The 14,053-nt window shown below is 48.9% G+C and overlaps 1 protein-coding gene and 1 pseudogene across 1 annotated transcript; both read right to left on the bottom strand.

Annotated features, from left to right (window-relative positions):
* Positions 1-9,440: 9,440 nt before the first annotated feature.
* LOC125546500 lies at positions 9,441-10,475 on the bottom strand (annotated as a pseudogene).
* Positions 10,476-12,554: 2,079 nt separating this feature from the next.
* On the bottom strand, positions 12,555-13,843 carry LOC125547658 (expansin-A24-like). Its single transcript, XM_048711468.1, has 3 exons — positions 13,577-13,843; positions 13,149-13,473; positions 12,555-13,053 (listed from the first exon to the last, which is right to left on the bottom strand). Exons 1-3 carry the CDS (start codon positions 13,734-13,736, stop codon positions 12,744-12,746), a joined length of 795 nt encoding a protein of 264 aa, XP_048567425.1. The 5' UTR covers positions 13,737-13,843; the 3' UTR covers positions 12,555-12,743.
* Positions 13,844-14,053: the final 210 nt, after the last annotated feature.

Raw genomic sequence — 14,053 nt, forward strand, 5'->3', positions numbered from 1 at the left:
AAAAGTTTGCAGGGCCGGCCCTAAGCCATGGCGAGGAGTGCAGCCGCCTAGGGCCCAGCATGTCCAGGGGCCCACCATACTCTCTGTGCACATGTATTGATACATTTGAAGGGAAAAAATAAACTAAGGTAGCACTCGCAGCCCATTAAGGACGGTGGAGCCAGCCATGAGAATTAATCCTAATTGTTTCGTTTTGTGTGAGACAGCGCCGCCGGTTTGTTCTTCTTCCCGTCCAATCTTCTCCCTCTCCCAATTAATTGCACCAAGTTCCCAGGAGTTGGGCCCCAAGCGACGCTCATGAATAGATTTTCAGTTATATCATCTCCTTAATTTATTTTCCAGTGAGTTTTATACTAGTAGTAGATCGAATAGTAGATAGGTTCTTCTGTAAGTACCCACGGCGACAAGGCCCTCGTGGTGACCTCCTTGGCACCGGCGACGAGCTGAAGATGCACCACATTCGGCTTGCCGCTAAGGCGTTGACACCAGCACCGGTCCACAGGTAAATTGTTCATCCTATGGATTGTCCTTCTTTTCTTGTTTATTGCGAATTATGTGATGATTCTCTTGCATGAAATTCTCACACAAGTAATTGTTTCATGTTAAAGATGATCGACCATCACCACATTACCACATGACGATGACGATTAGATGTTGCTAGGATTTATCTTGTGACATTTCTCTACTGTTCTTGTATGGAAGGTGTTTGTGTTTTTGTTCGAATTTCAAATTGCTACTTCTAGATAGATCATAAAATATTTGTTTAAAATTACTGTTGTGTCATACGGATAGTTTGAACGGACTTGCGGCTACGACGTGCATCAGCGAAGCGAACATGAAGACGTAAGGTGTGACCGTAGGGCCCATTGTACCATCTTTGCACTAGGGCCTCCGAGATGCTAGGGCCGGCCCTGGAAGTTTGCAAGGAGTGCCTAAGAAAATATCAGGTGATACCAATCTTCAAATGCTACCATGCTACCAACCTACAAAATTGAAATGTAAACGTTTCAAATGCTACCATGCTACCAACCTACAAAATTGAAATGTAAACGTTTCAAATGCTACCATTCTGAATTTTTTAGCGGTTGTCGACATATGTGTTGTAAACAGCCATGATTTGTTTTCAGAATATTTTTACATGTTTAAATTTGAATTTTGTAAGTTGGCCCGGAGTACTTGTACTACGAAAGTTCACTGCTTGCAGTAGATGCCGGATATCAAACTTGATGATAAATGTGATTTTCTCGAAAAGGAGCAAGGCGCCTCGCCGACTGTGAGCTGCATGCCATTAGTGCATTGCGGTATGCATGTATGGGTTGGTGGCTTGGTACAACCTGCAACAAGAAGCTGGAGCCTATATATATGTGCTCCATCTTCCCATGTGACCTGCCACCCAGAGCCATACCCCAGTCTTGTATCGCCAGATGGAGAAGACAATCGCCGAACCGGAGCAGCAGCTTCACGGCGGCAGCAGCTCTGCCGCCCCCAAGGTGATCGTCGTCGACTGTCGACTCGGAGGCTCTCGATTGCCCCGGATGCCTTCGCCCCCTCGTATCTCCGGTGTTCCAGGTACTAACTAGTCCATGCTACAAGTGGACTAATAATGTTAGTCTCAAGAAAGATCTCTTGTTTGAATCTATAACGTGCGGCCGGTGCAGTGCGCAGCTGGGCATGTCTTGTGCTCGACGTGCCACGACAGCCTCTCGGACAAGGACAAATGCGCTTCGTGCTTCATCAAAACCGGCTACACCCGCTGCTCCATTCCCACGCGGTACAGCCGCTGCTTGCCCCTCGAGCGCGTCCTGCGATCCGTCCGTGTTGCCTGCCCCAACGCTTTCTATGTGTGCACTGCCGGGAAGATGCTCTACCACGAGTAGGATGAACACGAGAAGACGTGCCCCATCAGCATAACTGACTCCGGCATCCTCCCACGAGGGATTGTGAAGATAGGCCCTTTCGGCGGCTGCGGTGGCAACGAGAAAGACATGGACGTGCGCGGCGTTTGCCATATCGTTAAGCTGGTTGTGTGGCACCGTAGCGATGTGTTGGACGCCATGTCGGTGTCGTACGACCGGGACGGCCGGGAGGAGGAGACCGAGCAGTGGGGTTCCCCTGCAGGAGAACCCTCAGAGGTATATATCCTACAGTACATTTTTTTGTCGTCTTTTTTCAGATAATCTTATATTTGTAACAGCTGGTAAACTTGCACGTACGCAATAATGAAGATGATTCATCTTGTTGTTTTGTATGCCTACTAGATTTGTTTGGAGGCGGACGAGTACCTCACCGGCGTGGAAGGGCACGTAGACTATTCCGGTCACGGGCTCATTGTGAAATCACTCACTTTTGTCGGCAACCGGCGCACTTTTGGACCTTATGGGGAGAAGCAGGGTGCTGCCTTCGAGCTCCTTGCAGCGGGCGGAAAGATAATCGGCTTCCATGGGCGTTCAAATTCATATGTTAACGCACTTGGCACCTACGTCAAGATGTACTCATAATCATTGCTCTAGCCTCTCGATCCTTCTGCATGAACAAATTAGGACGAGAGTCGTGACCAAACTTTGTATGCACCGTTGTATTTGAACAATCTGTACGCATCGGCCAGACATCTGGTTCTTCTCTTGGTGATTTCATCATCTATTTTAACTGGCAAACTGTTGCGGGGGCACCATACTATTTTAATCATGTACTACTAGTACTATCAAACAACTCTTAATGACATGCAAAATATGTGATATATTTTCCTCTATTTTCCTCAACCTCCCCTGTATGCTCAATCATCGCAAGGATGGAATGGCCACAGCCGAATAGCGCTAGGATGGCTGCAATGTGCGAGTCGGACAAGGGGCGCACGAACAACTCCATGTAGGCCTGCACGATTTCGCCCGAAATAACCTCGCCTTCATGTGCCAGGCACAACTTGCGGATTAACACCGCCTGCTGCTTTGATGCTGCTGATCCCCGTCCCGTGCCCTTGGCCAGGCGAGAGCTACGCCTTGGGTTGGTAACCAGGACTCTTATTTGGCGCGTTCGCTTTTTCTGTGCATGAGGGGTCTGTCGCTTCGATCTAGATAAAACTGCTGCTAGCCCCTGGTTGACTCCATCGCAAAACTCTTGCATATGTGAGCAGCACTGCACATTGGGCTTTCCTGAAACCATGGAGGAGGTTTGGAATGGAGTGCCGGCGGAGGGTACCCGTACGTCGTGCAAGATGCCAAACCAAGGGCAGCGGCAAAGAGGCTACAAAGTTGGAGTGATCCGTGGATAGGTAATATCAAAATGCAAATAGCGATTGCTATGAAGGTCATAGGCTACTTGACTTGGCCATGGGCCAGCATTCAGCGGAGAGCCCACTCCATGCCAAAAGGCCGGACTGAAAGGTGGAGGCATACTCTTCCTTATAAGCTGGTCTTGGCCTCCTCGTGTAGTCGAGGTGTGACTAAAACGAGCCAGCCTCCACCCGTGGACAGCAGCCCTAACATGCATGCAACCATTTTATTAATTATTCATAAAGACCTTACAAAGTAATACTCCTGAAGCCACCATTCAGTCAACACCTGTTGCTACTCCTATCCCTTTGATGAAGGGGTGCCGAATGTCTGAGCCTAATACCAAATAGACATCGCACCAAAGCCTAACATCTAACATCGAATGCCCCAGCCTAGCCACATACCGGGACTAGGTACACACCGGTCCGGCGCACTCACAACGGGCACCACATGCGCACCTTGCAAGGCTTGACACCACCGTCTTCCATCGATCCATCTTTAGAGCGGAAACTGATGCATCGACCGTGTCAGGCCTCTCTCCCATCGACGCCACCACGACGCCAGACAGCGTCGTCCTCCTGCGCAAGTCCATCCCCGCACACCGGACGCCAAATCTGCACTGCGCCACACCGTCGAGATCCGTCATCATCAATGTGTAGGATGAAACACCGCTCCACCAAAGTTGCGGTTCAATCGTCCCTCGAGCCTGTGCACACCTCCAAGAACGACGCCCCTAGAGGGAAACGACACAAGAGCGCCGCCATTTTCCAATCTAATGATCTAGGGTTTCCCTCGGATGTAGCAGATGTTGGCTAGAACTTCTCCACGGCGATGCCTCCAAGAATGGAGCGACACTGAAGAGCGCCACCATCGCCAGTCCTGGCATCTAGCTGAGAGCAGGTTTTCACCCAGATCTGTTCGAAAAACTCCATCCAGTTTTTTGTGCATGGATCGCCACCTTCTACGCCAGGGACCGGACCAAAAGGACCCAGCCACCGCCTGACTGGCCACGGCACCACCATGGTGCCAGCACAGCAGCACTGTGGTGCCACAACAGTCGGTTACGTCAGGCCCATCGCGCCAGCCTGCCGCCGTGCACTAGATCCGTCTACCCGCCTAAGCCCATCTGGGGCCGGCGAGATCCGAGGTTCAGGCCACCGCCACAGGTGCGCCTCCGCCGTGGGAGGCCGCGCTGCCGTTGTCCTGCTGCCGCCACATCCGCCACCGGGATCCCGCCGCACCGCGCCGCCGTATCGCTGGAGTGTCCATGTCGCCGATGCCAGATGGAGACACCACCACGAGCGAGGGACAAGACACCGCCGCCTCCTTCACAACCCACTGCCCGGGCTTCGCCGGCGTAAACTCGGGCGGCGGCGGGAGGGAGAGATCGGGCAAGGAGGCCTAGGGCGCGGCTGCATGATTTCCCATGTGTCGCCAGGGGCTGTCAATGCAGGGGTCGACCCACCTAAGCCCATTTGGGCCCAGCGATATCCGAGGTTCAGGCCACCGCCACAGGGGCGCCTCTGCCGCGGGAGGCCATGCTGCCGCTTTCACCGCCGCCACATCCGCCGCCGGGATCCCGCCGCACCGCGGCGCCGAATCACCGGAGTGACCATGTCGCCGATGCCAGATGGAGACACCATCGCGAGCGAGGGAGAAGTCCCCGCCGCCGCAGTCACAACCCATAGCCCGGGCTTCGCCGACGTGAACTCGGGCGGCGGCGGGAAGGAGAGATCGGGGCAAGGTGGCCTAGGGCGCGGCGACACGATCTCCCCCGTGTCGCCAAGGGCTTGCGACGCAGGGGTCGGGTTAAAAATGGGGTCAAAATGCCGGTAGTATTGTTTATGCGGTGATGCTAACACGAAGTTCTTCCATAGCCACGCCAAGCACCGCTATAGGAAGAATACACTGACCACTTTGCAGCATGAGGGGAGCATCCTCTCAAGCCAGGAAAAAATTGAGGAGGCAGTGGACACATACTATGATAACATATTTGGCTTGGCTCCGGAACATGCGCACACAATCAACATGGAGGCGCTTGGGATTCTTACGTTCAATCTTGCGCATCTAGATGCACCGTTCTCAGTGGACGAGGTGGAGAAGGGGATCAAGGACATGCCCAAAGATAAAGCGACGGGACCGGATGGCTTTACCGGCAGATTCTATGCCGTTTGCTGGCATATAATCAAAGTGGACTTCATGCATGCTTTCAAGCTATTTTACCATTGACATATGGCAGATGCCGACAATCAATAGAGCAATCATCTCTTTGCTGCCTAAGAAGGATGGGGCGGTCGAGTTCCGGGATTTTAGGCCTGTGAGCCTAGTGCATGGCGCGATCAAAATATTTGACATGGTCCTATCAACAAGGTTGGCGGAAGAGCTCCCAAGGGTTGTGGGGATCCACGAGAATGCGTCTGTGAAGGGACGGTCACTGCATGATAATTTCATGCTCGTCCAATGCATGGCACGACGATTCACGCGATGAAGGAGATAGCCTTTCTACTTAAGCTAGATATTACAAAGGCCTTCGACTCCGTATAATGGCCATTCCTCCTTGAAGTTCTTCATCGTTTGGGCTTTGGAAGTAAGTGGGGGTCGTGGATTTGTGGGCTGCCAGCAAGATCGTCAACTCTGATCATGGTTAATGCAGGGCCGGCCCTGGGGAGGGGCAGGGGGGGGCGGCCGCCCCGGGCCCCCAAAATCCAGGGGGGCCCCGATAGTTGGCTATAGGCCTATGGCTCATACTAGGCAGACGCGCTCCAGGGAGCGGCAGCTCGATCTTCCGATCCCAGCGATTGAGTGTTTGATAGCGAGCGATCAGCGGAATTTCCTTTCACATAAAAAAAAGAGCGATCAATTAGCTGCATGGGCGATTTCCTTCCTATTCTGTTCAACAATTCCATCAGGCAGAGTCACGCAACGATTCCAGGTCCCAGCCTAGCTGCTGGCAGCCGACGCCGCCATGCATGCACGCACGCACTCCCGCCTGGGCGCCTCGCCGCCCCCAACCCTCTGGTAATTTCCTTCCTAATTTGTGTATATTCGCCGCTGATTTCAATTCCGGGCCCTGTTTGGCATTTGCTCAACTATTTTCTTCTCAATCTTATGCAGACTCTAGGCGCTGTGCAGACCCCTGTGTATTGTATACGCACATGCACTGAAGTTTGATCATCACTCCGTCAGGTATTGAGGTATATTCATATAATATTGATACAAAAAAAATCCTTTGATGCATAGCCGGCACTGTTCAATAATTGATAGAACAAATGGTTTTGTTTTCAGCATTGTGTGTGTTATTATGACGTCCTCCGGTAAGAGGAAATATTTTAACGTTTTGATTGATATATATGGAGATCACTTATTTGAATGATAGATTCAGATAACTCATGGTGTTTAAAGATATATTCGGATTTTTATTGAGCTCGGGCACCCTGATGTCATTAAGTGACAATGAACTTGAAGAATGTTGCAGCAGAAACTTTCTCTGTTAATGGTTCATTTGATGTTTTTTTTGCGGGAATGGTTCATTTGATGTTGAGGTATACAATCTTATTTCTGAATTGATGATTATGAGATTCACTTTGCCAGATGACGTAATGTCTGCTATGGAGATTTTCAGGTATGTCAGAGAACTTGATTGGTATCCTAATATCTTCATTGTCTATCACATCTTATTTGCTGTGCTTGTGACGGTCGCATGGCCCGAAAGAATCTTTTCGAAGTTGAATTATTGAAGAATTATTTGAGGTCAACAATGACTCAAGAGAGGTTAAATGGTTTGGCTACATTATGCATCGAGGAGAAATTATTGGATGGGATTGACATCGACCTCATCATATGTGACTTTGCATCGAGGAATGTTAGAAGAATTTAAGGTAATATGCATAAATTATTTGATACACATATTAATTTTGGATGCATTTAAGTGTTACTGGTAATAATTTATATATACATTTTTTGAGAAAAATATATATACATGGATATACGTATATTACAATGAGTGTATATATATTAAGGGCCCCCAATTTTTAGTTTGCCCCGGGCCCCTGAAATCTCAGGACCGACCCTGGGTTAATGGAGCACCAGGAAAGAAGAATCTCAACTGCCGCGGACTGAGACACAGAGATCCCCTGTCCCCGACACTGTTCATTCTTTGCATGGAACCTCTTAAGCGGCTATTCGACCTAGCTACATCCCACGGACTACTATCTCCATTGGCACGCTCAGGACCGAAGCAATGGGTGTCCATGTTTGCGGACGACATAATGGTTTTCCTCAAGTCATTAGAAGTGGAACTGCACACATGTGCACAAGTATTGGATCCATACGGCATGGCATCTGAACTTCAATTAAATGCGTACAAAAGCTTGGCCTTTCCCATTCGCTACTGCTCTGAGGATGCAATGGCAATGGTGACAACTATTCTGCACTGTCCCATTAGAAGCTTCCCGTGTAGATACCTTGGGCTACCGTTGACATTAAGGAAGCAGCTCGCAGCAGTGTTTCAGCATCTGGTGGACCAACTGTCGTCTTCCTTACCCAATTGGCGGGCTGCAACTCTGCCCAAAATTGTACAGCTAATTCTCACCCAGCCAGTGCTGTGTGCGATCCTGACTCATGTGATGCTAGCTCTCGATCTGCCACCAAAAACGATTGCGGCTATGATGAAGATATGCAGGGGCTTTCTGTGGTGTGGAAAGACACAAACAAATGGAGGCAACTCTGCAGCGGCCTGGGATACGGTTTGGGCATCCCCGGCCTGCATTGGCTCTTCAAACTTGGATGCAATTTTTGTTACTTCTATTTTTCTTTGTGCTGTCATGACAGATGATGAATAGAACGGAAGTTTTTGCTGCAAAAAATAAATGAAAAATTATCAGACCGTCTAAGTTCATCCATCACCTCATTTATTTATGTGTAAATTTCGCCATCAAGTGCAAAATCAGGGTTCGTTAAAAAATATAGACGATTATTTGCTATGATAACCCAACCTAACCAGTCTCATGTATTTACACAGTACACACCTCCCACGTCCCTTTATTTATTTCTGGAATCGAGGAGGAAAACAAATCACAGCGGCCTCTTTGGTGGAAATGCTGCTGCCAATGTCCATGCAGCACTAATGTCGCACGTGGAAGACGAAAGAAGCAAGAGCCTCTCATCTTCAACCCACATCACCATAACTACATATTCGATTGGCCTCCCCTAACCTTCATCCCATCAACTCTCTCGCACGCAAAGCACGGTGGCCACTCCACTGCAAGATCGAAACAGGCATATCATGGAAAAGAACGCCACATCCGAGACGATGATCGTCAAAGCAGAGATGCCGGGCCGCGCACCGCGGTGATCACTGTGGACGTCGATCCGGTGACTCTGAATTGCCCCAAATGTCTTCGTCCCCTCGAACCTCCTGTGTTCCAGGTATGTAATGTACCTCTGCTTGCAGCAAATTGTCGGTGCCTATCATTCATAGCTAGAAGATCTCTCTAACTCGCACAATTGGCCACGTCCGCACAGTGCGCGGCAGGCCACGTCGTTTGCTCGACCTGCCACAGCGACCTCCCGGACAAGGACAAGTGCGTGTCGTGCTTCGTCAACTCGGGCTTCAGCCGCTGCTTCATCCCGACGAGCTACGGCCGCTGCTTGGCCCTAGAGCGCATCCTGCAATCCATCCGTGTCTCCTGCCCACACGGCTGCGCCGCCGCCAAGATGCTCTACCACGAGAAGGCGGAGCACCAGAAGACGTGCGCTGGATCATCAACAGCCGTGGAGCCGCAGGCCGTGCTCCTGCAGCAAGGTCCCCCGGGTGACTGCAGCTACGAGCTTGTTTTGCCCAAGGTTCTGCCGTCCTCGCGGGCCAGCGTCACCGTCACCATCGCCGGTGATCACGTCGGGAAGAAGAAGATCCCCGGTAGTGGCAAGGGATCAATGGTAAGACGCGCGCCAAAAGCGTGGGGAATTCGATCTGGGTGATTCTAGTAACCGTACGTACGCATGCATGCAGGGATCGTTGGTGAGGATGGGTCCTTGCGGCGGCATCGGTGGCAACGTCAGTGCTACAAGCAGCAGACACACATTAAGCACCATAACTTGCACTTTATGCAACTAATTATTACAAATCAATCACTTGCCGTGGTAAATTAATTGTTCGGCAGACATTGCTTGCTAGAAATGCAATTTGCTAACAAGTGATTGCCCAAAGGTCCACTCCTTTGGCACAATGTCGTTCCACACAAGCGTGTGTCCATCAGTGTTGGTTAGTCTGGAGGAGAGCATCTTTCCGCTAAGGTTCGCCAACGAGTGCCAGTTAGCACCCCAATTTCGTGCCATAGGAATACAGTCTTCAGAATCATTGCTCTTTGACATCCATGTTCTTGATCGAGCCTGCTGCAGCAACATTGCTCACAAGCACAAGATTGAAGTAATCATGACCATTGATTTTAAACCTCACGCCGCCCTGCTTCACGCACGGAACCCTGCATGTTTATGGCAGTGGCATAGCAAGAGTTAATTTTATGTGACTCCCGTGACACTGGACTAGTTTATGAACTTATAAGAGGGGGCGGCTGGGATGATGCCACCTTTAACACCGATTTTCCCCGAGGCCGGCTGGGCCATGTCGAAGTGCGGCCTTGGCGTGTTGCACCAGCCTCCATTATCATTGGGGAGGGCGTCGTTCGGTGGGCAGATGTTAGTGGCCGTCACGGTCACCGTCATGCCGGGCTTACAAAACAACGGGTCCGCGCGCTTGCGATCACATGCAATCTTGTAGCACTGCCCGCACGCGGCGCCGGTGGTTGAATAGCACGGTGCTCAAAGCCACCGTGCGTGTCCCGTATCCTTGAGAGAAGAGGTTGCCATACACGCACGCGCCGCCTGCAATATATAATATACATCGCAAGGTTTAATAGACAGAAGAACAAGATGAAGCGGGCATGCACACACAATATATATGTAGTTGTGTGGCTGTTGAATGATTACCCATTGTGTCGGAGGCGTCAGTGCCGCCGTAGAGAACGTCGCTTGCGCCTTCTGCCAGACAAATATGGTTGTGGGGACGGCATATTTGTGGTGTCCACAGCCATGGCTTGAGGGCCAATCCAGAGATATACTGTATGTATGTACGCGCAGACACGTTCCTTGAATCATACTACGAGTGATCATGTACTTCACCTGGTCCTGAACGTCGGCGGCGCACATCGATCGGTGGCATTTGAGGACCAGGTCGTGAAGAAACCTTGACTTGTCAGTAAGGTACATCCATGCATAGAATCTTTGAATCCGTCCATTTTAATTTATGGTTGTCAAGAAATATTCAGTTTGATGGATTGTTATCGAGGCTAAACCAGGTAATGTTCAAGAATTTTTAAGATATCTGTACATTTGAAAAATGTGCAAGGATTTAAAGAGATGCTCTGAAGATAAAAAAAAATGTGCATGTATTACAAAAATTTTGTTCGATTTTTTCTAAAAAAACTCAGAATTTAAGAAATGTTAATGAATTTAAAAAAAACTAATAAATATTTCAAAGTCAAAAGGAATTAATAAACTATGTGCATAAATGTTTAAAAAGTATAACAAGGAATTTCAAAGAACCAATGGAAGGCACCGCTCGCTTGATTGCATGCTACTTAGTGTTAAGAATACGGTTTTGCTAAAGCACATCGGCATGTGCCCTAATTATTGCTCATCTAAGTCATATATCGTTGATTTTACTTGGAGATTCGTGAATGTATTTTTTTCTTTCCTTTTTTCTGTTCATATTTGATTGAGTCATTTAGATGTGCAATAACTAGGGCACATCTAGATATGCCCTAGACAGACCCGAATATGTACAAATTAATGTTGGCAAATGGGTCCTGTTTAGAGTCAGCTTTGTGCATGAAAAAACAGGAAGGGAGAAGTAATCATGATTCAGATAAATTAGCCAAGTATGCTCTAGAACTTAGTGTTGCAAGCCATGTTCGGCTTGATTGATATGTAAGTTGTCCTATGAACATCGCAGTTAATGTATAAAACTCACAAGAGTTTTCCCTCACCAAAAAGTAGACTCTTGTGTTGGACATCCTTCATTCGGTAGCTATATATCCTTATGGAGAGAGGGGGACAATGAAGATCAATGGGAGGGAAATTAGTGGGAAAGAGAACACGCCAGTCCCTGACAAAACAACCTGTAAGTCTAGTATAACAGCTCTGTTGTCCTCAGCTCTTGGAACATTTTTCGCCCGTCTTCCATATTCAGGAGAGAACTGTACTGAGAATGGCTCATTAACCACGTTTGACGCGTCTAGTGCCACTGATCCTCATGTAGGTTGAGGTCGAGCCGTCGACGTCCAACGCCGAATTCCCAAGTACACCTTTTGGTCGTGTGGGTGGCAAGGGGTGTAGCGGCGCATGGTTCGGGCTAGCGCTCTGCTTTGGTAGTGTCGTCGTTCAGAACCGGATCTGGAGCTTGTGCCTGTCGCGGTGGTCCTTTCTAACGCGTGGTGTCACCAGTAAGCTGTCGGGTGAAAGCTCATTGCTTTGGTGCCGACGGTGGTGATGCCCGCGGGTGCCACTCTCCTCTTGAGGACGACGTTGTGGTTCTGCTCTCCCTGTCACGATTCCGGGTGAAGACCCTCGTCCGTCTCATACTCAGCAGCTCGTGGAGCTTCGGTCTCTTAGGGTGTTGTGGTGTTGTATGCTGGCCTACCGGTGTTATTTTTCAGCAACGTAGTCACGTGCCTTTATGTTATCTAGTTATCTCAGAATCTGCTTTGTAAGGGGCCACCCCACTACCTTGTGTTGTTTGGCCATGTACTTTGGTTTTGTTTTTTCTATAAAGTGGGGTGTGAGCCTCTTTGGAGAGTAGTAGGCAATTAGCTCGATCGGTCTATTATATAAACTGAATTTTTTCTGCATATGATACTGACAAAGTTCTTCTGTTGGAAATGGAGGGTTGGATTAGAATTATAATCAAATAGGTTCAAAACAGGAGATGACAGGAGGACTTTTACATCAATACTTTGCATATTCAACTTTTACTTCTCTTAAACTGTCCAAGATAAGCGACCACTTTCTCTCTCCTCATGACTTCTGTTCCAATCTATTCCCCTTGAAATAGTTATATAGTGCATCAAAGATCTATATATACATTCAAAAGGAATACATAATTTCTGTTTTCTGCATGGATATTTTATATGCTTATATGTTAGCGTTTTACCATACATAGGAACAGAATGAAAGAATCTATTTACATAATGCATCATATAAGTGAATTTAAAGAATACGCAATCGATCTAATGAACTGGAACTTGTATATATACACCATAGGAATTGCACCGTGAGTATGAACAAATTGAATGGTAAAATTAGATCAGTGCTACAGTCAGCACAAACATTAAGCGCCATAACTTGCATTTTATGCAACATAATTATTACAAATCCATCACTTGCCCTGGTAAATAATTGGTCGACAGACATTGCTCGCTAGAATTGCAATTTGCTAACAAATGATTGCCCAAAGGTCCATCCCTTTGGCACAACGTTATTGAACACAAGCGTATGTCCATCTGTGTTGGTTAGTCTGAAGGAGAGCATCTTTCCGGTGAGGTTCGCCAGCGAGTGCCAGTTAGCACCCCAATTGCGTGCCATTGGCATCCAGTCTTCAGAGTCAGAGCTCTTGACATCCATGGATTTGATCGAGCCTGCTGCAGCAACATTGCTCACAAGCACAAGATTGAAGTAATCGTGACCATTGATTCTGAACCTCACACCACCCCGCTTCACGCACGGAACTCTGCATGTGTATGGCAGTGGTATAGAAAAAGTTAATGTCATGTGCCTCCGGTGACTCTAGACTAATTTTTAAACTAATAAGAAGCGCATATATACCTTTGGTACATGACGGGGATGATGCCACCTTTATAAACACCAATCTTCTCCCAGGCCGGCTGGGCCATGTCGAAGTGCGGCCTTGGCGTGTTGCACCAGCCGCCGTTGTCATTGGGGAGGGCATCGTTGGGCGGGCAAAAGTTCGTGGCCGTGACGGTGACCGTCACACCGGGCTTGCAAAACAATGGGTCCGCGCGCTTGCGGTCGCATGCTATCTTGTAGCACTGCCCGCACGCGGCGCCGTCATTGAACAACACGGTGCTCAGAGCCGCCGTACGCGTCCCGTAACCTTCAGCGAAGAGGTTGCCGTACCCGCATGCGCCACCTGCAATATATAATACACATTGCAACTGTTAATAGACAGAAGAAAAAGATGAAGCAGGCATGCACGCACTAGATAGATATAGTGGCGTGACTTGACTGATTACCCATTGTGTCAGAGGCATCAGCACCACCATAGAACGTTGCATGCGCCTTCTGCCAGACGAACGGTTGCGGGGATGGCGCAGTTGCGGTGTCCGCAGCCGCAGACAGCAGCAAACTGCCGACCGCCAGCAGCACCACTGCAACAACTCGAGCTCGAGCCATATCTATGGTTGCCCTCGAAACTTCACAACTTATGATATATGTAGCTGATCCGAAAACTGGAGCGCGCAAGCTGATGAGTACGGTCTATATTGATTTGTCGCTGATGGTTGTGTGGTGATGTGGTGCTCATAATCTCACGATCGTTTGTTTATATAGTCTTCACATGCGGTTGATTCTTTCGTACGTTGCAAGGCCACCCTGATTGGTGAATGAAGCAGCTAGCGTGCAAATGTGCCTGGCCGTGCAGCCGTGCCATGGCTTGAGGGCCTATATTTACGTATGCGCAGACACATTCCTTGAATCATACTACGAGTAAT

This window comes from Triticum urartu, chromosome 3 (assembly GCF_003073215.2).
Source record: "Triticum urartu cultivar G1812 chromosome 3, Tu2.1, whole genome shotgun sequence".
Taxonomy (NCBI): domain Eukaryota; kingdom Viridiplantae; phylum Streptophyta; class Magnoliopsida; order Poales; family Poaceae; genus Triticum; species Triticum urartu.